This window comes from Bidens hawaiensis, unplaced genomic scaffold (genome assembly GCF_021521415.1).
Source record: "Bidens hawaiensis isolate Kalapana, Puna unplaced genomic scaffold, B.hawaiensis_p1.1 tig00020645_1, whole genome shotgun sequence".
NCBI classification, from domain to species: domain Eukaryota; kingdom Viridiplantae; phylum Streptophyta; class Magnoliopsida; order Asterales; family Asteraceae; genus Bidens; species Bidens hawaiensis.
This window is the reverse complement of record NW_027493159.1, coordinates 105,830-131,743: the sequence shown is the minus strand read 5'-3', so window position 1 is coordinate 131,743 and position 25,914 is coordinate 105,830. Positions and strand designations below refer to the sequence as shown.

Here is a 25,914-nt window from a genome sequence, read left to right as displayed (position 1 = left end):
CAAATTTAGTTGTAGATACACACAAAGATTCTTGTGTATTTGCCAAGAAGTTATAATATCAAGATTATGAATGATTCTTAAAAGCTCCAAGTATCAAGAACTAGAACCGGAAAAAGAAGACTAGAAACCAAGGTATAATGCAAACAATTTATGACGAAACGACTTATTCAACTATAAACAGAAACGCAAGATCAAGATTCAACACTCGATGAATGGGAGTTTTATAAAGCTTTTAAAGCGACCTGGTAACACACAATAGACAAATTAAAAATGTTATGTACTCAAGACGAAAATCGACTTGTCGAACCATGCACAACTCTACTTAAAGAAAGTTTTACCAAGAAATATACTTGAATCAACCATTTAACATTTTAAACATATAGTCTTAATAAGGTTTGCAAATCACCACAAAGCAAGGCAAAAGAGCTCTAGGACTAAGTAGATAAACCTCTTCTATACTCGAATAAAAGTCCAACTTTCCCCGCTAACGAGTCAAACCCTGTTTGACCCGACATATCTTGAATGTTTTCTAGCGGTCGATGCACCCTCCCCGCTATTTCTCTACACACGATCAACGCTTTTCGTCTATCGGGTCCTTCTTCAACTACTTCTATAGATTGCAAAGCTTTCACACTAGTAGAAAATGTAAAAACACCAATGCCCTCATTTAGTTGTGAAAAACCCGTCTCTTATAACCCGACAAACACAATATTTATTAGAAACACACAGGCTCGAGTCACCATCGATGCCAAGCGAACAAAGCAATCGTGGCACCATAAAAACGTTGCAACTCGTTTCCATCCGCAAGAAATCTAGGATGTTTTTTTGGTAACTTGCTTGCTTTTGTTTTCACTAGTTCTCTGTATTCTTCAAATCTAGCTAGTGTTTTTTGCATATTGTGTACCTTTAATATCTTCTCGATTCGACCTGAATTTTTCTTGGATTTTAACCAACCCGAACGATAAATTATTTCGAATATTTTTCTTGATGAATCGCCTTCCATTAGTTCAGAAACTATAAACAAGATTAGAAACTATATTAGGGTTAAAATTATACATAAGATTTTTAAGACCAGTGATACAACATGAAGTTGTAATAAGTTGGTTGAAGTTTTTCATCAAATAAAAGCTCGAAACGAATCAAGCCTTAAATAAAACTCTTTTAGTTATCAAGCCCTAGCTCGATACTTACGTTCGTTTGAGGTTTTTCCCAACATATAAAAAAATGAAAATGCATATAAACCAATTAATCAGTAATAAATGAGCGAGCATGATTCGAGCCCGAGTTCAAAAAAACACAACTCACGAGCTAAGTTTGAGCTTCAGAAAAAGAGACTGAAACGGGTCGAGCTCAAGCTTTGACCTCTCGTAAGTCAAAATGAGTCAAGCTCGACCCTAGTCTAGCTCGGGCTCAACTCAACTCATTTAAAGATAGAATCCCTCTCAAATTACATGCTTAATCACTCTTTTTAGCAACGTTTTTTGGTCTACCTTTGACAAGATTTCAACCGTCCTCAGCTATTTGACGGTTATTTTATGTGATTTTTTACCCTATTAGTATGCCTATTTGTTATTATTATTGTACTATTATTTATTGTTAACTATGTTTAAATAAGGTAAATGTGTTATTTTATGTGATTTTTTTTTATTGTTAGATATGTTTAAATATGGTTATAAGTTATATGTTGTGGTTTTGTTTTGTTTGTTCCACTATGACGTACTATTTATTATCTGTTTCTAATTAAGAATCATCTCCTGCAATTTAAAGTCTCATGGTCTTGCTGCTGAACCATTTTGTTCTTAAAGTTGAGCTCAAATCCATATGACTAAATTTTGGATGTCTTTAAATGTTAATAATGTATATCTTGTTGTCTAATATTCACAGTGAGTTTTCATGTGAATAGAAACTAGATACAGTTGTTGTTTTTAGGGTTTGCAGCTTGGATATCTGTTTTATGAATTAATCTTACCTTTTGAATCTTTGTTTGAAAGTGCCTTTTTGAACATATCTTGCTGTCTTTTCGAATCATGTGTTTTCATGTCAATAGAACTGCCTTTTTGAATATAATATGTGCTGTTGCTTTTGCCTTTTTGAATCAGTCAGGCAAGTCTTTTTGTTTGTTTAGGGCTTGCATTTTTAATTTTTTATGTTTCTAAATGGATTAACACTTTACTTTCTTTTTTATCAGTAACATGGAGCAGCCCCACCAGGACCAGGAGCAGCCTCTTGTTCAAGTGGCCGTCGTCTACCAATCACTTGAGCCCGCGAATAACCAACTAGGCATCCGACTTCCAAGGTAGGTTGATTTTTTATTTAAAAGTATATAATAAATACAAAAAATGTATCAACTAACACTTTTTTGTTTTTGAATTTTAATTTGCATTACAGGGTTACCAATGTTGATCCTAATCTCCGAAACAAAATCATTATCCACATGCAAAGGTAGCAACTTTGTTAAAATTTAATGTTGAAAGGTTTTCATTTTATAATACAAGCTAACATATCTGTTTAATTTGCATTTCAGGGCTCCTGCACCCGCCGTGCCAGCTTTTCGTCAAAGGTTCATGGAAAGGAGCTACCACCTCTTTATCGCATGGGGGGCTACTCTCGTTAGCCTTGCGTATCTCCATTCCCATGCGTTTAGCATGCTAAACGCTCAACTCAATGAACCTACAACGATGGAGAAAACGGCAATTATGAATGTTGGAGCCATTTTAGTGGCTGCATCATTCGTGCTCTGGTTACTCGCATACTATATCTACGACGAGGCCGTTGAGGATCCGGGTGTAAACCCGTTTTCTAGGCTTGTAGTCATTTTGGCCTTTGTGACAGCCACGGTAGCACTCTCTATCACTTTCGCCACACTGTATTTCCCGGGTGATATCCCCTTAGTGTGTGCTGTTTTGATTGGTGTTATTGGTGGATTGAGTGTTCTCTTTTTGTTTTTAGACCTGTGATTGTAATGATGGTAACAAAAAACTTGACTTAATTTGTAGTCTTGATGTTTAGGGTGATGCTGTAAGAAAAAAAATCAGTCTGCTTTTGAACATAATAGAGTGTTTGCACTCATTTGCCTTGTTGCATTCACTTTAGGTGCATTTGTAGGTGTGACTTCGTTATTGGGCCACGACAGACCAATGAAGCACAATTGCAGTTACACCTTCTTGAAGTTTACTGGTAGCTTCTCCGCTTTTCTGGCTCCTTTCTCGATTCTCATGGTGGCACTACTCCCCCCAGGCTCAACTGGATCGGGTATTTCGTCGCCTGTCTAGTGTTTGGGATCTTTGTTACGTGTCTCTATCTGGATGATCATGATCAACGACAAGACAGGGTTACCTGTCTTGCATTGAGAGTGCATGATGCGTTTGAACTTGTACTCGATCTATTTCTGTTTCAAACGATATGCTGTCATTTTTTTTTGTTTTACATTCATATGAACTGTGCCGCCTAGCGTCGTTAGTTTAGTTGAGATCCCACGATATGTGTTTATTCTTGTATTGAACGGACGCAATATTACTACTAGCCCCTTGCACTTAACTTTACCCATCAAATAGTAATTTTAAAACAACTAGATAAATAAAAAAACAAAAACGGAACTATCTTCTACAGTCACAATCTGAAGTCGGTTCCACTTTCACATGGTCAAAACCCCAAAACTATTCAGAACCGGTTCTTCATTTTTTTTTGAACGGCCAACAAAATTTTATATATAAATAAATAAAACTAGCAAGAAGCTAGACCCGCCAAAAACAAAAACACCAAGAAGCTGCCACAATTGCGACAAAAACCCAACCGGGCACCACCCAAGAAACAAAGCAACAAACAACAAACTAAAAATATTACAACCGAAACCTTCTCCAATCTTCTCACGTCAACCCATTCTTTTTGGACCTATTTTTTACCCAAAGGAAACTCATCGACTTTATCTCTTCGATCAAGCTCAGAATCTGAATCGGAACCCCATTATGAATTAACTCGTTTCGCTTCTTCCAAAGACACCATATCGTAACCAAGCAAACCGCATGGAGCGCCTTAGCTTTATCTTTAGGAAATAACGAGTATAAGTGTAACTCCGCCAAATCCCGAACACTAAAGGCATAAATTGAGGGAACCTTACACCATTGGGAAATCAAACACCACACCTTTTGAGCTATAAAACAAGAAATAAAAACATGATCAAATGACTCCTCTTCACTACCGCAAGCTGGGCAAACCAAAGAGTTTATCGAAATGTTTCTTCTAGCCAAAGCATCAAGTGTAGGTAAACGATTAAGCATCGCCCTCCAAGCGACAAACCCCACTTTTTTAGGAATCCATTTATTCCAATCAAAGATAGAAGCGGCCTGACCAACATTTTATCTGCCAAAATTTTTTTTTAAAATTCCGAACCGAAAACGTACCTAAAGGATCTCCGCACCAAATAGTTTTGTCGAATCCGGACTCCAAAAGAACATGTTGGCACACAGTTAACAAGTCTCTAAACTCCTCTACCAAAATTGGCCCAATTGGTTCTCTACTCCAATCCCATCTTCCACAAATGTCCCATCCATCATAAAAAGACGGTCGGCTACCGAACACCACTTCGACTTTTCTATCGAAAAAAGGTTCGGAAACCGGTCGCACAACGGACAATCTCCGATCCAAATATCCAACCAAAACCAAGTACTTTTCCCATTATTTACTACCTTACGTAACATTTTACCCAACTCGATCCCAACCGGCTCAATCTCCTCTTCAGTTTTTCCAATTTGCCTCCATGGACCCGCACAAGAGAGCCTAACCAGAACACCCGACCACGATCTAGAAGAATGATGAAGTGACCATATAACCTTCCACTAAAGTTTCCCTCTCTCATTCTTAAACCGCCACCACCACTTTGTAAGCAAGGAAACATTGAAATCCCTTAAAAACCCCAAACCAAGTCCACCATAATCAATCGGAGCCGACACCTTTTCCCAAGCGACCCAATTCATCTTTACCTTCTCTTCTGAACCTCCCCAAAAGAACACCCTTCTCAAACGGTCTAACTTATCTAACACCCCGACCGGTGATTTAAATAACGAAAAATAATACGTAGGGAGAGAGTTAAGAACTGATTTCAAAACTATTAAGCGTCCACCGAACGAAAAATTTTTCGCTTTCCATCTAGAGAGCCTCTTACTAAAAAGATCTACCACCGGATCCCACGAGTCAATTAAATTCATATTACCTCCTATTTGAAGACCCAAATGTATAAAAGGCACCACTCCCACCTTACACTGAAGCACAGTAGCCATTCTCCTCAAATCAGCCCCTACCACATTTATACCATAAATACTACATTTATGTAAATTAACTTTTAGACCAGACACTAAGTAAAAACATCTTAGAATCCGACCCAAGTTCAGCGCGTTCCGGTTGCTCCAATCACCCAGAAAAACCACATCATCCGCCTATAAAAAGTGAGAAAGAACCGGGCCAGAAGAACCACATTTTAAGCTAGAATAAATCCCCTTCTCAACCGCTGAATACATCATAGCGGTTAAGCCTTCCATAGCGATAATAAACAGAAACGGGGCTAACGGATCGCCTTGTCTGAGACCCCGAAAACATTGGAATTCCCTGGTAGGTGACCCGTTCACCAACACCGAGGCCCTGCTAGTCTTTATAATAGTCGAGACCCACATTCGCCATTTCAAAGGAAACACCATTTGTTCTAGAACCGAATCCAAATATCCCCAATTTAAAGAGTCATATGCCTTCTCCAAATCGACTTTAAATAACATACCTCGCCTTTTAGTTCTTTTTAGCCAAGCGAGCACTTCGTTCATGACTAAAGGACCATCTAAAATGCTTCGGTTAGCTAGAAAAGCTGATTGTTCTTCTGAGATTAACCCTCCAATCACCATCTTAATCCTCCCTACCAACACTTTAGAAATCACTTTATTAATACACCCTATTAAACTAATAGGACGGAAATCGCCTAAAGAAACTGGGTCCTTAACTTTGGGGATCAAGGCAATAAAAGACGACAAACAACCAAAGCTAAACGACTCTGAGTGGTAAAATTCTTCAAAAATCTTCAAGAAGTCAGTCTGAAAACAGCTCCAGAACCTTTTGAAGAATCTAAAAATAAACCCATCAGGACCCGGTGATCGGTCCCAAACGGCCTCTTTAATTTCCGATAAAGTAAAAGACGAAATCAAGCTACTCGCTTGAGTACTATTCATCTGCTTGAATTTATTTGACACCAAACTCTTTCATAATAATCGGATTAGATTCCCAACTCCCCTCCACCATGTAAACGGTTATTACTAAGATTAGCATTAATAATACCATGGAAATATTTAGAATTTTCCTTGACTTCTGTTTGAGATCTCTATATTTCAACTTTTCAAACACTTTTACAAGCCCAATACACCTCATTCTTTGTTCGAGTTCCAAATCCGAAAGTGCTCTTCTCTCACCTAAAGATTCAAGCGACCTTCCGGTCTGTGCACCTCTAAATATATAATAAGGATAATACTGATATTATGTCAACTCTAAGTAACTTTTACACTCGAAGGCAAAGGTCTGCGAGAACTCGCGACCAACACAAACGTGCTGAAAACTTGGTGTAATTAGATACATTAATAACTATATTGTGCAATCCCACACATGCTTATTGCAACTGATTACATGACAGCTTTGCACTTTCTTAGTTTCTTAAAACGGAGCAGGAGTTTTTTTTACCAAAATGGGGTTTGAGTATAAAGTATTTACCAATATAGGGATACTTAAACTTATTTACTGAAGAAACACTAATCGACCCCGGGCAGATTACGGATAATTTGGGGGTTAAATAGATGTTTCTCACGAGGGTTGTGTCCGGCAAGATGGTTGTTCTTCTGATGACCTGCAAAACAGATACCGTGAGCTCGTCACTGAGAAGGGGGGTACCTCCTTGTGACCACCCTCCGGCATGAGAATCAGACTAGATTGCTCTTGAATATAAGTGTATATTAAGAGAATGACTAGAGCAGATATCAGATAATATATGGAGATATAAGATAATGTGTCCATACCATTCCAAGGTGTTGGAGTATTTATAGCCGAAGGTAGGTTTCCAAGCAGGTACAGCCGGCTGAATAGTATTCCTGTTCTACCAACTGTGGGCTACGCACGTGCCATGCTGATGGTTGGTGGGTAGGCAGCGGCTGATGGTGACCGGGCCGGCTGTGTACTATTCCTTTTCCACCAACTGCAGGCTATGGACGTGCCCCGACAGGGGTTGGTGAGTAGGCAGCGGCTGATAGTGACTTTAAGTACTAGAGCGTGCTGCCCGTCATACTGTTGTCAGTGAGCTGTCGCAGCTTTGGTCAGTTCTTTTGTCCATACCTTGGCAGGTACAGTACAAAAGATCCTCCAGTATCGTACAGACTGGCTCATTTGGGCGGGAGAATTCCCGGCTTTGGGCGGGAGTATTCCCGGCTTGCTCATTCCCTCTTCAGGTGACATTACTGAATTATTTGAGAGTTAGTGCCTTGTACGTGTAGCCTTGCTGCGCGGGTAGCCTTCCCTGATGGCTAGTATCCGTAGCTGCGGGAACAGGCGGAGTACGTCACCATTGGGAGGCTTTTCCTGCGGGAACAGCTTGCGTACTGCGCGTAAGGACGTCGCGTCTCTGAGCATGGTTGGTCCTGCGGATCCAGTTGGTCTTTGCGCAAACGTCCCTCAGGAGTCTTGCGAGTTCAACTGCGCAGACGTCTCTTCGAGGTGAGTCTTGCGGGTCCAACCGCGCAGACGTCCCTGTTCAAGGTGAGTCTTGCGGGTCCAACTGGGCTCTTCTGGGACCTACCTCTTCATTTACCAAATTAGGTTTTTCTTTATTTATTTATTTATTTTCTTATTAATAAAATACTCAATAAACTAATTCAACCTATTATTTTATAAATGAAATCAAACAAAAATGCCGATTAAGTAGCACAACTCTGACCATTATTGTTGATCTGCAAGTTATATTTGTTGTTTTAATTGAACAGTTATTATTTTATTAATGTTATTCATCAACCCAGATCATCAAGTAAAGGGTATGAATTTTAAAAAACTTGATTATGAGGTGAATTCAGAGATGTATTAATCAAATGAAATGAATATTTAGACAAACTAACAGATCCGACCTCTCTCCGTTTCTTCGAAACCGCACAACCATCGCTTTTGTCTTCTTAAAAACCATTGATTTATGTTATGATATACAGCAGTGGGATTTTCAATTACTTTGATGGCTTGTCGACGAAAGAACGACCCTAGTAGACTTTGGCGAAACTGCGACGGCTCAAGAGGCGCGTGGACGGCGACATGCCTAATGGACCCGCTGTTGTGAACCTATTGCTGCTCAACCAATCGAAGGACTTCAACCTTTTGGTGATTAATTTAGGAGAAGCAGAATGCCGAATAAAAAACCAGTCGCCGAAGTAGGTGGCCGGCGAATTGAGGAAGACGAGAGGAAGAGAGTGGGGCCATTTTTAATAACTTTACTTTTTTTTTTTAAATTTCAACCCCAATTTAGTAAATAAGTTTAAATATCCCTATATTGGTAAATACTTTTTACCCAAACCCCATTTTGGTAAAAAACTCAACGGAGCAGTGTATTATCGATCGATCCGATGTGTAAGAATAAATCCAACAGTTAATTAATGTTGAAAGTAATTTTTTAATTAAGAAATAGAATTGAAATATGTAATGTTAGATCGACTTTTAGGCCAAAGAAAAACTATACGTTTTGTAAATCTACAAAATGAAGCATAGCATATATACAGTGGCGGACCCAGGATTTTTGCCAATGGGGTCCCATATTTTCGGTGTTCAAATTTTTCGGGTCGGTCGTTGTTCAGGTCGGGTCGAGGAGAAGAACATAATAAAAAACAATATCATAATAAAACTTTCTTTTCAATCATCACTACCTGAACGGGTCAAAATGGGTTGGGTTGACACATAAACACTTTGTTTTCCCTTTCTTAAACATTTTTGAGATAGAACCTAGATCCACCCTTTCATAAGCATGTGTTGAAAACCATTAACTTAAACTAGTGAAAAATAAAACTGATATTTTAAAGTGTTTGAATGTTTCTAAAGAAAACCATGCATAAAGTTGAAAACAATGATATGTATTTTAGAGGTGTTTGAATGTTTCCAAAGTTATCATTGCAACATTAGCAATCAAATGATTGATTAACACTAAAAATTAATACAAAAAACCAAAAACTGAGCCTTGTAAGACTTGAACCCATGACCTTTCAAAGATAAAACAAGGGACTTTCCATCAGACCACATCAACATTAATAGTATGGGTTCCAAGTATTAAATCTTATGGGGTCCTCAGAAAATTTAATATACCGCTTCTAATAAATTTTTAAAAAACATTGGTGTCTCGGGACCCCGATCCACACTATGTGGGTCCGCCCCTGCATATATATAATTTCGTAACAAACGACAGAGTTGTCTATGAGAGTTCAAGGAACATGTACGACAAGTCAAAATAAAAACCAATCTCCTTTATTAATATATATAATAAAAGAAGAACAAGTAAGTCTTGTCAAATAAGTCATGTGCTGAGTTGCCATTCAACCACGTTGTCCACGTCTATTATTTTAATTGTGCAGGGATGCTCTTAATGCTTTGGGGTGGCTTGTTACTATTATATAAGAATATTTATAGCTCATCTTCATGTTTCATGCTCGGGTAATAATATTATTTCAGTTTGAAGTTTTAATGTGAATCAAGCTGAGATTTTCTTAAATGTGATATTACCAATTAATTTACTTCGTGTTTGATTTGTTTGTTTGTTAGGTTGGTTCGGACTTTGTTATGAAGAACCACGAATCCACGCTCTATCGAGAGATAGAAAACAGGTTTGTCTCGATCTGGTAGTGTTGCTTGGTTGTTAATTTGGTGATTTCGATTGTTTTTGGTTGATTGTCTATGATTTTGTTGTTTGCGATGTTGTTTAAGCATTTTATCATCTACGTTTTGGGCGTAACAGTCAAGTCACTCAAATTGGGGCTTCTTATCATCCGATCTTCACCAATTCGATCCTGTCAGTGCTAGGCATGCATTTGATTCCTACGTCCTTTGGTCACTTGAGGTTTAGTATATGGATTTCTTTCATTTATATGTTTAGTTTGTGTTGTAATGATGGGGTTTTCTTGAATGTTGATGCAAATTAGGTTAATTTCAGAGTTATAATTTGCAATTTTAGGCTAACAAGAAATGAAATTTAACGATTACTTGCATGACTAAACATTAATGTGTCTAATACATGAAGCCTTCTCGTATTAAACTAATTATATGTGCAACGGTGTAAGAAGTGAGAGGCTTGAGGAATGCTTCACTAATTGTTTGCATCAGGGGTGGATGTAAGTGAGCCGAGGAATATATATTCATTGTTTTCCGTAAACAAATGTTCTTAAATCTCGAGTTTCATTTGTACATTTTGCACTGTGATTTTAAGATCTTTTAACATCAATTGGTGCAAGTTGGTAATTGTTTTTATATCAAATTGATATGCAGCTATTGAATTGTGTGGTGGATGTTGCTGACTTTGGTTTTAGTGTGTGGGACTGCCTAAAGATCCAAAAGAGATACATGATGATTGGTTCAGTCGATGTCGAATACAAAAATAAAGCTGTTGCATACTTGCATTGTTGCCACATTACATACAGATCCATATTTGACTTGTGGTATCCTTTGCCTCAATTTTGGATCATGAAACCTATACATTTAACCTCAAAAGTCAATGAGGATTTACTAATATGCCAAAGATTGTTTTTCATTTTGAACACAAAAATAAAGCACTTTGGTTATTCTGTTCAACGCTCACAATTGGCAAAAGGTTTGATTTTTGATATTTTACGACAATCAAAGGTGGCTAATATGAGATATACCAGTAAATGTTAGTTTTGAGGTGAATAAACATGATCAAAATCAAGTCTAAAGCACTCTTTTGTGCATGAATTGAAAAGGTTGATTAGTGGTGCTGAAATGTAAGTTTGGATGTGAAGCTGTAAATATATGCTTTCATTTCTAAAATGTATATTATTGGTATATGTTAAAAATAATTTTTTCAACCCGTGTGACACACGGACATATAAACTAGTGATAGATATTCAATTAACATGAACAAACAAAAACTCAGTAATAACTTTAGCTAAAAAACTATTAAATGTTGAAATTAATCACAAAGGTTAATAAAACTAAATAATAATATAAATATCAAAAACCAAAAAATAGCATGTCTATCAAAATAAACGTCCCACGGAAATGGCCATGAGATAAGAGTTTGCGGGCCCAGATTTCAAGCTTGTAGACAACAGAACAAAAAAAATTAAAAGACGGGGATTCGAACCAGCGTCCTGCGCTTTTAAGACTAAGTTTATCAAAAACCCAACATAACCCAACCTTTTAATAAAAAAATAATTTATCTCTCTTTCACATACACAACCCAACCTAACCAACTTTTCACTTTTATTCACAACCCAACCTAACTCAACTCAATTATTTTAATACATATACATATGTTTTATTTATGTTTTAATTTATTATATAAAATAAAAAAAAATATTTGTTTTTTTAAACATTATTATTCTAAATATAAATAAATATTAAAAAGAAAATTACGTTCATTAAACATATTTACTTACAATTTTTATCCAAAAAATTGTAACAACCCAACGGAGTGTGGACACTTAACGAATTAGATAATATCATAATTCTTAAAAAAAACCTTGATTTTTTATGAGTATTAACAACACAAAATTTACATACAATAATATTAAAAAATTACATGATTTTAAAAATGCACCATTTTTAAAAAAAATTATATCGAAATACTCATAAAAATAAACTAAACAAAACTGTGTTTTTAGAATTTTAAAATAAGTTAAATAATAAAAATTATTAAAAAAAAATCAAATTGTATATAAAAGAAATTGTGAAAAAGAAAAGAAGAAAAAATGGAATATTTAAATGGATGAGGGTCATAACCTTGACCTTGGCTGTGAGCACGTTGTTGAATTAATTTGATTTATTTTATTTTTTTAATAGTCAAACAGTGTAACAACCTCTTGTAAGGTTGTTGATAAAGTTAGTCTAAAGAGAGCGACTTGACCATCCTAACTACAAAGAAGCAGAGTAACCAAGCGAGTCTTTTCAGTTTATCTATTTTTTTGGTTGAAGTTTTCTGGCCTTCTCGAGATTGGGTCGCAACGGCCGTCGAGGTCAGCCAGGCCTATACCAGGTAACGAATAGTACACTACCCCAATATCGCCTAGCGCAAAAAAACAAACCACTATATAAACATACTTAAACGTAATAAGATTCACCAACAAAAAATAATAGAATATCTTAAAACAGACCCAGGTGCCCAGGCCGACTTTGGGTCTGTACAAGGTGTGTAAAAAGACACAAAATGGTTTTTACATAAACAGTCCTTATGATCTCATTTTTATCAAGTTAGATCTTCTAACTTTTTAACTCTTTAATTCAAGTATTCAACTGGATCACTTGATATGATGATATGTTACATTTGAGAGGGTTTGAGATTATATATTTGTGTATGTCAGAAATATATAAGAAAGGATTTGTGATATATAACTATAAAAACAATCAACAATGTGGATATATACTTTCATTATTAAGGTTCTAACCTATCGTCTACACAATAAAATAATATGAGGAAAGGTGAACCACTCTATAGGAACATTTGATTAGGTTTATACATTTACTTGTTTAAAAATGCACTTTAATATGTTTGATTAGTTGAAATGTTAGCTTAACAATTTGTTTTTAAGAAATTATGTCTCCTAAACACCTATTCGGTTTTGAAAAACGAAAAAAAATAGAAATATATATATTAAAGAGCTTAAAATATGAAGAGTTGATGAACACATTTGTTACAAAACATGCTAGAAGAGACTCGCGACTCGTATAGTTATTTTAGATCGATCACTTGATTCAATACTATTGACAAACACATTTGCTACTTTTCCGTTTCTCGCTTTCCAAGTCATCCAAAGAGACACTGCTAATATTGATTGTACTGTCTTCCTTTTCTCCAATGACACCTTAAGTTTGGCAGGGAGCTCTAATACTGATTTGATTTGAGTCATGCGTACCGGTTAGGGGTAAATTCACCCATGGGAGGATTATTAATGTTTATTGTTATTAATATATTCGGTCGGATTTGGTAGAACAACCATGGATCATTGTAAAGATTTTGATGATGAAGATGAAGGTGATGATTAATTATGAAAGTAATGAAGAAGAGGATAATGACGATGAATAATTTACTCATTGCATGATAATGCAAATTCTAATGATGTAGCAAACACAAGAATTTGTTATATTATTTATGAAAGTCAGTGCTACACAACTTTTATTATTTATTTATAGCGACTCTTTTTTATTTATAGCAAACACAACTTTTATTATTTCGGTGCTAGACAATTCTTTCACTGTTCATTTCTATAACAAGATTACATACTCATATGCTAATTACATATCAATTTCTAGATTCTAATTACATATCAATTACTCATTATACTTGTACATATTTTTGTTTAGCAGTCGTGAAAAATCTTTAATGAACAAATACAACAAACAAACATTAATGAACACATCATAGCTCATAATTAATGTTTTCTGACCTGGATTGGACGTCGACCCAGAAACCTTACCAGGTCAAAGGTTGAATCTAGATTAAAACAAGGATGAGTAAATTAATTACATAATTTGAAGATTAATTAAAAATACTTATGACAAATATTAAAGAAATTATTAAAGAAAATTAAATAGTCTTTTTCTTGAAAAAAAGGCTGTAAGCTATTGGAATAACCAATTTAAAGGTTTAGTCATATCATACACACATTGGAAACCCGAATTGAGCAGTAATATTTTTTATTTATCTCCCTTCTATACATTTTTATTACTTGGTATCCATATTTGTACTTCAAGTTTCTTCTCATCTCCATCTTCTTTTTGTTTTGACTCTTATTTTCGACAACATGAAGCTACAAGCGACGATAGTTCGATGTTCTGGTGAGGGTATTAGTCATTTTTCGATGGTTGTTGGTTATGTAAATGTTACGGTTTATTCGTGACAATCGTCAATCTCCCAAAAACACAAGAGAAGAAGAGAAAATAGACACACAATAATAATTCTTTCTTATTCTTTTTCTTATACGAAATTACAATATATATAGAAAAACAAAGACATAAAAATAAAAAAAATAAACAATAAGAAAACATAATTTGACTATAATAAGGAAACCTAATAAAAGATAAACTTCAATAATAATAATAAACTTATTAATATAATATGATCGTATCAGTAAAGGTTGAATCAAAGTTTTCAATAGGTCCGACAGCGACCACGAGTACTCAGTTCAACCGCCAAATGTTCAGAACAGGCCGGCTGATGTCACCGGTTCCCCGTCGGACCAGCCGGTCCGGTCTGGTCCGGTCCAGTGTCAAAACATTGCTCATCATCTTTAATTACTTGTTTTCAGTTTTCACTGCTTTTGGGTAGTGGAACAATCACATACTTTAAAGTTGTGGGTAATAAAAGTGGTGAAACAAAACACTTATAACCAGTCAGAATATGATACAACCAAAGTACTTAACTAATAATAAAGTTATAAAACTGAAAAAGATCCAACTTAAACATAAACCTAATTTGTTTTAAACTAAACAAAATAGACAGTACTAGAACATAATAGTTATCTAGAAAAACACTTTCCCCTCAAAGAAGACCATACACACCCCAACAACACTACCAAACAAAATGGTATACAACTCAATATGATTACCAGGGAAATAGTGAACCATAAAAGGGAAATAAGTACCCTTGTAGCTCCAGCTGATTCGCCGATTCATTTACCGCGGGATTTGGACAGAAAAGTTCAACTGACGGTGAACGCACTACCGCGTGTGCAAGAGGTGGGCGTTGAGCCATGCTACTGAAAAAGAAAAGTATTTTGTGTTATATCCATTTATAGTATTTAATTGCATATAAATTGAAGTCAATAAACAGATTCAAAAGGTATGTTCTTCATCATAAAACACATGTCCAAACAAGCCCTAAAAACAACAACTGTTTCTAGTTTCTATTGACATAAAAACTCACTGTGAACAAGATAATAATAACAATTGCAGTAAGGTCAACATTAGCATTATAATACATCATCCAATTTAGACAAGTGCAGCAGCAAGACCATGGGAAATTAGAATGCAGGTCTTAATTAGAATCACATAATAAATAGCCATAATAATAGAATATAAAAATCACATAAAATAACACATTTACCTTATTTAAACAAAGTTAACAATAAATAATAATAACAACAAATAGTCATAATAATAGGGTAAAAATCCACATGAAATAACACATTTACTTACTATATTTAATTAAGCAAAGCTAACAATATATTATATATAATAATAACAAATAGGCATAGTGAACAATAATAATGAGAAGAAACATAGATTCAAAAATTATAACAAAGCAATATATATATATATATATATATATATATATATATATATATATATATATATATATAGGATGCGTATCATTACAGAACTGTTAAATTATTTAAAAACTTGAAAGAACCCATGAAAACTAACGTTTTTTATAAAAACTTTTGTATGTTAATGTTAGTTGAGTGTAACTTTATCATTTTTTATATCTATAATTACGATTACAGTTTTAAAAATTAGTTTTTATACATATCTATGGTTTTTTTTACACCTATGTAAATTTGTTAATACATAAATTTTACATATATGTAAACTTGTTATTTATATATGTAATCAAAAATTTTTATATAAAATATGATAAAACTACTCTTAAATAATGTTAATATATAAAAAAAATAAAAAAAATGTTTGGTTGTGTAGAGTTCCTAATAGTTCTTAACTTTTTTAGAGTTCTTAAATGATACTAACCATATATATATATATATATATATATATATATATATATATTCAAAAAGGCACTTTCAGACACATACAAAAGATAACATTAACTTATTCAATAAAGCACAATCCAAGCTGCAAGCACTAAAGCAACTGTTTCTAGTTTCTATTCACATGAAACTCACTGTGAATATAAGTCAACAAGACCAAAAGAACAAAAACTCATTTATTTAGATAGTAATAGGCATAACCGAACAATAAAAATAAACATAATAATAATATAATGTAGCAACACATTTGATTACTAAGAGAAATATTTATATTTAAGTAATAGGCATAATCACGTATTTAACAACATTTAATACAATATTTATATAAGCATTTATTAATAGTCATATTAACAGAACAAAGAAATCATATAAAATAACACATTTACCTTATTTAAACATAGTTAACAATAAATAATAGTACAATAATAATAGATAGATAGACATAATAATAGGTTAAAAAAGTCACATAAAATAACATATTTACCTTATTTAAACATAGTTAACAATAAATAATAATGACAACAAAAAATAAGCATAACGATAGAATGAAAAAAGTCACATAAAATAACACATTTAGTTACTATATTTAATAAAACATAGTGAACAACAATAAGGATAATTAATAGCCAACATTTTAGGAAACAAAAGGAAAGTCACCAACCACAAATGAACAAACGGCGATGATGATAGGGTTGCTGTTGTTGTCTTGAAATGCGGCTGCTGTAAATTAGGGCTTGTATTCAACAATTAAATATCTCACAACATTTCCTTTTATTTTCTATTATACCTTCAACAATTTTCAATTTAGCAATTCCACCCCTCCCTCTCTTATCTATCATATTTTAATACCCTCTCTCTCTTATTTCTTAGTTTTGTAACACTATTACATGATACATGAACGGTTTATTGATTATCATATTGATTTGTTTCAATATTGTAAGACATTTATTATCATTTATATCTAACTAGCTTTTAGCCTGCGTGTCACACGGGTTGCTTAGACTGGTCACTATGGTGAGGGGCTTCGAAGCCCCTCCACCGTGACACGTCACCGCCACGTAAGCAACAGGGGGCATCGAAACCCGCCTCGCTATGGTTTAATACCCCCAAATGCGCCCCTATATATATATATATGCATATGTATGTATGTGTGACACAATGGTAACAGGGAGGTATTGAAGGGCAAGATCATTCTTTTCTTATTATAAAATACATACAATCGACAATGATAAATAGAGGAGTCCAAAGCTAATTATGGAGAAAATACACAATAATCACAGGAGCATTTCCCTCCTTAATTGTAGCCTAATTGAGGATCCAGAATATTCTAACACCCCCCCTCAAGTTGTGTAGTGGGATCTCCAATACCCAACTTGCTTAATACCGATTCGAATGTTCTTGCCGTAACCGCCTTTGTGAGAATATCAGCTAACTGATCTTCAGATCTCACAAACGGGAGTTCTACAGTACCATCTTCAATTTTTTCTTTTATGAAATGCCTGTCTATTTCAACATGTTTTGTTCGGTCATGTTGGACAGGATTTTCTGAAATTTTAATTGCAGCTTTGTTGTCACACATCAATTGGATCGGAAGCTTTACTGGAAAATTAAGTTCCTTCATCAATTTTTTTACCCAAAGGATCTCTGTGATCCCTTTAACAATACCTCTGAATTCTGATTCTGCACTTGACAAAGATACAACTTTCTGTTTTTTACTTCTCCAAGTGACCAGGTTCCCTCCGACTAAGGTAAAAAACCCTGCAGTAGATCGTCTGTCATTTGGATTTCCACCCCAATCAGCATCGGTGAACGCCTTAACATCTAGGTGCCCATTCTTTTTGAACACTATACCTCTTCCCGGAGTACCCTTAAGATATCGTATTATCCTCATAACTGCTTCCATGTGTTCCGACTGAGGTTGATGCATGAATTGACTTACTACCCCAACAGCATAAGCAATGTCTGGTCTAGTATGGGCTAAGTAAATTAGCTTTCCTACCAGTCTTTGGTACCTCTCACGATCTACTAGCTCATCTTTTTCATCTATCTTTAGCTTGTGATTTACCATCATTGGAGTATCACTTGGTTTGCAGTCCACCATACCTGTTTCTGCCAATAAGTCTAAAATATATTTTCGTTGAGAGATGAAAATTCCTCCTTTAGATCGAAGAACCTCAATCCCAAGAAAATATTTTAGCCCTCCAAGATCCTTCATTTCAAACTCTGTAAAGAGGTTCTTTCGAAGCAAGGTGATTTCTTCCTCATCACTCCCTGTTATGATCATATCATCAACGTATATTATTAGACATGTAATTTTATCACCTCTTTTCTTGAAGAATAGGGTATGGTCAGCGTTACTCTGTTTGTACCCATATTGCTTCATAACCATCGTAAATCTCCCAAACCATGCACGTGGAGATTGTTTAAGCCCATACAACGCCTTCTTAAGTTTGCATACTTCATTTCGTTGAAATTCGCCAGAGAACTCAGGGGGTGCTTCCATGTATACCTCTTCCTTGAGATCTCCATGTAGAAATGCATTCTTGACATCAAATTGATGAAGCGGCCAATCTTTATTTGCTGCTACCGAGAATAACACCCTAATAGTATCAATTTTTGCAACTGGGGAAAAAGTTTCAGAGTAGTCAATGCCATATGTCTGCGTATACCCCTTAGCCACCAACCTTGCTTTATATCGTTCAACGGTTCCATCAGATTTATATTTAATAGAAAAAACCCACCTACAACCAACAGGCTTCTTTCCTGCAGGTAACACACACTTTTCCCACGTGCCATTTTTTATAAGAGCTTCCATTTCTGTATTCATAGCATCTTGCCATTCGACTTTCTTACTTGCCTCTTGAACTGTCTTTGGGATATTCTCAGAGAGGAGGATGGCAGAGAATGCTTTTGCATTATCTGCAACTCCCTCTCTGCCTCCATTCACCGGGTACTTTGAAGTTCGAGATACATGTTCTGGAGAATATCGATTCGGTGGAACGCCTCTATTTATCCTCGGAGGCAGAACACGAGTCGGTGGTTCTTCTGACTGCATTTCTGGACTTGAAATATCATTATGACTTGTAACATCATCAAAATTGGACAAGAAAATATTATTTACCTCTTGTTGGACATTGTCCGAAGTAGATTCATTGGTTGTGTGTACTGGTTCGTCAGCCCCTTCTATGTTGGTTGGGAGGGACTCGGTGGCGCCATCTACAGGCTCTGTTAGAACAGTTTCAGAACAACTTAGAGTGTTTAACCAATCTAGAGATTCCCTAAGTTTCTCCCCCTGAACGCTAGATTGGTTGTTGAAATAAAATTCAGATTCGGAGAAGTCATAATCCATAGTGACATGAATACGACGTGTGATAGGATTATAACAACGATACCCCTTTTGATGAGTAGCATATCCTACAAACACACATTTTTCTGCGCATGGGTCAAATTTGTTCCTATTGTTCTTAGGAATGTGAACAAATACTATGCATCCAAAAACACGTGGTGGTAGGGTTAGAATAGAAGGGATAGTGACTTGACTTCCTAGAGTTTGTAAAGGGGTTTTATGTTCCAAAATTTGTGTAGGTAGACGATTAAGTAGATAAACGGATGTAGCTATTGCTTCTGGCCAAAAAGACTGAGGAACTTGAGATTCGATCATCATAGCACGACTTTTCTCAAGTAGAATTCGATTTTTCCGTTCAACGACACCATTTTGTTGTGGTGTGTTAGGACATGTAGTTTGATGAATAAGGCCATTTTTTTCACAAAAACTTTGCATAGACTGATTTATAAATTCTCCACCATTATCAGAGCGAAGAATCTGTATTTTTTTCTTAAACTGGGTTTGAACCATTTCATAAAATGCAAAGAATTTTTTAGGAACCTCTGATTTATGTTTCAGAAAGTATATCCAAGTCATTCGAGAACAATCATCAACAAATAGCACAAAATATTGAAATCGACTATTATTAGAGTTTGGAGCAGGACCCCAAACATCAGAATGTATCAATGAAAAAACCGACTTAACTCTAGTGTTACTTTGATCAAAAGGCACTCTATGATTTTTAGCAAGAACACAAGTTTCACACTTCATATCATGAGTGGATTTATTCAAAAAAAGACTCGGAAATAACAACTTAAGATACCCAAATGAAGGATGACCAAGACGACGATGCCATAACCAAAGTTGTCTATCAACTGTTCCGTGAGCAAGCATGGCATGTCCCTGGTGAGTCACCTCGTCAACATAGTAGAGACCTCCTTGCTCAGTACCACGCCCAATTATCTCCTTCGTAAGAATGTCCTGCAAAATGCAAAATGTTGGATACATTAGCACCACACAATTCAATTCTTTTGTAACATGGCTAATAGACAACAATTTTGAGGATAATGCAGGAATGTAGAGACAATTTTTCAGCTTCATTTTCTTAGAGAATTCAATTGAACCCCCTCCTTTGATCTCAACCCGTTCTCCACTAGCAGTTTCGATATAAGTTTTAGATGAGGATGACATATCTAAAAAATCTTTATAATCATACGTCATAGTGTCTGTAGCCCCGCAATCAAAAATCCATTCACTTAATTTTTTTGGATTAGAATTTGATGTATAACGAGCTCGACAGACTTTAGGTTCCAAATTAATGTTGCTAGGGGTATCCTTTTGGTCATTGTCAAAACAACAGGGTTTAAAGTATTTAGGGTTGAGAATGGAAGGACTTGGGGTGTAATTTCCACCAAGCCCTTTACCTGTTGCGTTTATTCCAGCAGCCACACCACCAAAACCAATTGCTTCATCCTGCCTTTTTGATGTCGCCGGTTCAACTTCGGCGTCTTGATTTCCGATGGCAGCCGCCCCTTTGCCTCGCGATTCTGTCTTTTCCCTGTGATTGTCTTCCCACCATTCGGGATAACCAACAAGTTTAAAGCACGTCTCCTTTGTATGCCTCTTCATCTTGCAGTGGCTACAATACAATTTTGCTTTATCTTCTTTTTCTTTATTCCGCTGCGATTCTGACCGGTTTTTCGGTTTTGCGGTTGATTCCCTTGCTGCCAGTCCAAGGCCGATTTCAGATGACCTGTCAATTTCAGAATTTACAGGTTTTAAAATGTTGATTCTTGCTATCTCTCGTCGTACCATAGCGTATGCGGCTTCAACCGTAGGGAGTGGGTCTCGTTTCAAGATGTCCCGCTTAATTGGTTCCAACTTGTCATCGATAGCTATCAATAGTTGGTAGAGTCTTTGTTCTTGAATTTTGTTGTTGTAGATCTGAATATCTTCAGGGTGTTTCATTGGGTTCGGCTCTCTTCTGTCAATGGTCATCCAAATTTTTTTCAGTTTGTTCCAACATTCTTCTAATGTATCTCCTCCTTGCCTCAAAGAGTTGGCCCTTTTGTGAAGATCAAAGACTTGCAATGAATCTGCCTCAGAGCCATATGTAACTGCAAGGCCATCCCAAAGGGCCTTTGCAGTCGGATATTGCGAAACATTATTTACCAAACTAGCATCGATGTTTTGGATCAGCCATGTGAACACACACTGATCATCTTGTTCCCATCGTGCGTACGTCTGATCTGTTTTTAGAGGTGGTGACGGTTCCCCAGTAATGTGAGAGCCTCTCCCTCTGCCTCCAATAGCCTTTTTCATCAGGGCTGCCCATAGGGCATAGTTGTCTCCTTCTAGTTTGATTCCAAGAGATAGATTCTCGGAATTGGTTGTTATTGGCTGTGCTCCAAGACCATTTCTTAGAAGCGCAGCGATTTGTAGTGTTAATTCATCAGGGATGTTGGTTGCAATAGTAGTGTTGTCTGACATGTTGATGAATTTCTAGGTTCAAAGGATTATACCTTAAGCTCTGATACCATGACACAATGGTAACAGGGAGGTATTGAAGGGCAAGATCATTCTTTTCTTATTATAAAATACATACAATCGACAATGATAAATAGAGGAGTCCAAAGCTAATTATGGAGAAAATACACAATAATCACAGGAGCATTTCCCTCCTTAATTGTAGCCTAATTGAGGATCCAGAATATTCTAACAATGTGTGTGTAAGATGGACCGCGCCCCACGGCGGTGTTCGGCGCCCGCCACATCACCCAACGGAGCCCCATAGCGAGTAGTCTTATAAGTGTTTGTTATTGATTTATGTTTGTTAGTATACATCATGATTGTTAGTTTTTCTTTTAGATGCTACATTTCTCCCTATAAAAGTCCAAGTTTGGATAAACTAGAGTTTGGACTCGTATTACAAAATGTCTATTATTCTCCCTATGTTACTTACCATTAACAAGTCATGTTATAAACAAAAATATATATGTTGTTCACGTTGTACTATACATTCTTAAAGATTTAAAGTCCCAAACAGTTTCTGTGTTTTTTTCTAATTGAACTTCAGGTGTAGCAGCTGAAATCCATGTCACTAAAGGGAAACTTCTTAAGGTCATAAACTATTTTCTGTATTTTAATAATGTTGCTTAATTCTAATTCAAGGTGTAAATTGTATTTTATTCATATCTATATTAAAGACTGCAGCATTATGCTCCACCGATTCACTTTGCAAGGCATTTTAGGTCTTGCATGAGTCGCTTTAACTCTTTGATGGTTTCTTGACGCTTTTATTTATACAAGACATGAGTTGCGGTGTGGAAGTTAAATTTCAACACATGTTGGGTTGCTTAATCGGTTGCAATGGACATCTTTTGTATAATGGGCATGTTGAACATGCCCATGTGTGATTTTACTGAGGCAAGTATCTTCTTTTTTTGTTATAAAGGTAGTTTATCTTATTTTAAGAATTATGAGACTATTTTATATAATTCATTGACGGGTTGAAGTTAACTCATTAAAGGTATATGTCTAAAAATCATTTGTTGGTAATTTCACCATAATTGAAAATCTGATCATCTAATTGATTCAAGGAAATAGTAGATTCGTGGTAGGTATTTCATATTCCATATACACTAAAAGTTGAACTGCAATCACATGTTTTCATATTAGTGTCGCAAGTAGAGAGTATTATATCTTTATATGTTAATTATCGTAAAAAGTGGTGGATACACTAAAACTATTTTCTGTATTTTTAACTCAAAGATTGTATTATTTGTAGAAATATTAATAGTTTTGTTTTACTACACTAAGAACTTGTATGCTAGCTTTTAGGAATATTGTTTATTCGTGTATTATTGTCATGATTTTGAGTTTACTAAGGGTATAGAAAATTTAATTCATTTTGTTATAAAAAAAACTTGCACGTTGTTCGGCTTAGTTCGGTATAAAAACAAACCAAGCACACGCAAAGCCTCGCTCGGTTTGGTTTCATTCGTTTTGCTAGAATTGTTTTTTTATTTATTTGTTTAATATACGTTTATGTATATATAAAAAAGAATACTGATTTTTTAAGCTTTTAAAAATTTCCTAAATTTGTGTTGACTTTAAAGTTTAAATTTAAACCCTAGCCGGCTGTTACATGTATGATTTGTTGTTAACTATGGTATTTTTATGTATGTTTTATTATTAACTTTGAGTTTTAGACATTTTAAAGTTAGAAGTTTAGACATTTTAGAGTTAAAGGTGTTGGATTAATGATATTTTGAAGTTTTAGAAATTTAAAATGAAAAACTTTGTATGAAATCAAGCCGAACCATGCCGCTCGGTATGAAACCTTACTTCCTATGAGTTATTAAAAACTAAATAAAAAATTACAGTTACAAAAGTAGGGCCAGTTCCCTGAATTTCATGACATTCAGATTTTAGTTCCAAAAGATGAGTGAGTGTGTCATTGTAACCTTATAGTTATTTTTAAAATTATGATTTATGTGATGATGAAGCTACAGCCCATGTTTTAGATTATGGTGATTAAAACCCACACGAAAGGATACTATACAGATTATATGCGTGCACATCCACACAATGACTTTTTATTTCTTGGTATTTTACATGTGTAGTTTTGAAGCCGCACGAGCAAACGGAAACACATATAATTAATTGCCGACCCCGCCATCATGCGAGTTGCCACATGTACGTTAAGCTTTTATTTCATTATTGGTTCAAAACATGAGGCTGATTATATAGTAATTACAAGTGAACCACCCCTGCTAGGTGTGAATACAATACTGATTTTTTTTCGTTTTTATTTTTCGTTTTTGTATCGATTCGGGTTAGTTTTTATCAGTTTTTAGTTTCGGTTGGGTTTTAATTATTTTTTTGTTTTTTGGTTTTGATTTTTTAATGGTTGATGTTATGATATTGCTAATTTCCAAGATGTTGAGATAGATTGTAGGAAGATGGGTTTTGTCGAGGAAGAGTTGAAGAAACGGATGGATGTTATCAGGTTAGGAAATCATTCAACGATAGAGTTCAGTGACTGTTTGTTACTGGTTAATTAGGACCTAAGGATTAGACTTCAATGAGCTATTGTTATCATGAATATGATCAACACTAAGTTATTATTGTATGATTTTTAATCCATTTTCAAGTTTTCTTGTTGTTTGTTGAATCTCCTCTTTTCATTATAATTCCCGACATATGGATTTCATTCCCGTGTTTATAAAAGTTTAATAAATATACCAAACTGGAAAATACCATTAAAAACATGTTTTTTATTCGGATTAAACGGATATCCGAATAATCCGATTTTTTTAAAATTCCATATCCGAAATCGAATTAGTTATTCGGATACTCGGATTGATCCGATCCGAATATCCGAATAAGAATTCGGATCAGTTTATTTGGATTTCGGTTCGGATTTCGGTTTGTTCGGATTTCGGATTTCTTGAACACCCCTAGGAACAAGTGGTCATGCATGAAAGCTATAGTACTCCAATTTCTCTAATCTTGAACAACAATGGTAATTTGTGACAAGATTCAGATGCTGGGCTTTGCTGCATTAGTAGTATTTTTATGTCCCTAATATTTCTAAAACAAATGAACTTTATTCAGTTATGTTTACATGTATTTTTAACTTACAAATTGATTAAAGAAATTGTTGTCATTGTTGTCAGAAGTATATGTTATCTATATTCTAATATGTACTTTATTCGAAACCATGTTTACCCGTTGCAAGGCGTTTCACATTCCTACTTGTCAGTTTGTAATGTTCAAAATAAAAAATTTTTTTGCAAGTGCCAATCACATTATAACACCATCTATCCAATATATATATATATATATATATATATATATATATATATATATATATATATATATATATATATGCATACATTAGTATGCATGTGCACAATTAAAATCACGTATGCCTGCCACTTTATCCCTTTTACAATACGTTGACCGATAACTTTTGTAGCTTTAATTTGAGCATTTCTTTTATCTTCAAATTAAATTTCCACTCTAACTACTCAACAATTAACGCACACTCAATCCTTTATGTTGATTAAAAATCACAAAACCTATAACGCTACTTTATTAACAAATATGTCATAAGACACGATGTACCCAATATATATGTACGCGTCAATATTTTAGTAAGCACCAAAAAAAAACACAACATCGAACAAACCATATGCATATGCGAGGATAATTAACGCAAACCCGTGGCAACGTGCGTGCACTATTGCTAGTAATAGATAAAACAATGCAAATATCGCCTAAAGTATAAGTAAGCCAAGTCACTAAGATAAAGTTAAAACAAAACATTTCCTTTCCTCTAGAGGTCCTTAAACTAATCATATGCCTACAAGAAGCCTTATCCTTGATCATGCCCTAAAAAAGGTACAAGTTTAGTCAATCATGTTTAATCTTTTTGTCCCAAGCCAATTTAGTCAATCATGTTTAATCTTCTTGTCCCAAGTCAATTTCGGTATGCATCTACCCCTCTCCCCCTAAAATAAGGGTTTCCACTAATCTAATAGGAACTCTTCTTTTCACATGTCAAAACTATCTTAATCTCCCTTCTCATCTCTTTGGGTAGAG

At 35.1% G+C, this 25,914-nt stretch overlaps 1 protein-coding gene across 1 annotated transcript; it reads right to left on the bottom strand.

Moving 5' to 3' along the window:
* Window positions 1-434: 434 nt before the first annotated feature.
* Window positions 435-2,039, bottom strand: LOC143561268 (uncharacterized). The gene is made up of 3 exons (XM_077049391.1): window positions 1,970-2,039; window positions 741-1,014; window positions 435-633 (listed from the first exon to the last, which is right to left on the bottom strand). Exons 1-3 carry the CDS (start codon window positions 2,037-2,039, stop codon window positions 435-437), a joined length of 543 nt encoding a protein of 180 aa, XP_076905506.1.
* Window positions 2,040-25,914: the final 23,875 nt, after the last annotated feature.

Excerpts from the sequence above, each read along its gene's own strand:
- LOC143561268 (XM_077049391.1), bottom strand. The coding sequence starts at position 2,039 with ATGAAAACACATGATTCGAAAAGACAGCAAGATATGTTCAAAAAGGCA. Across the intron at positions 1,015-1,969 it reads TTCAAACAAAGATTCAAAAG|TTTCTGAACTAATGGAAGGC; the intron begins GTAAGATTAATT and ends TCTTGTTTATAG. Across the intron at positions 634-740 it reads TTGTTCGCTTGGCATCGATG|TGTGAAAGCTTTGCAATCTA; the intron begins GTGACTCGAGCC and ends ATTTTCTACTAG.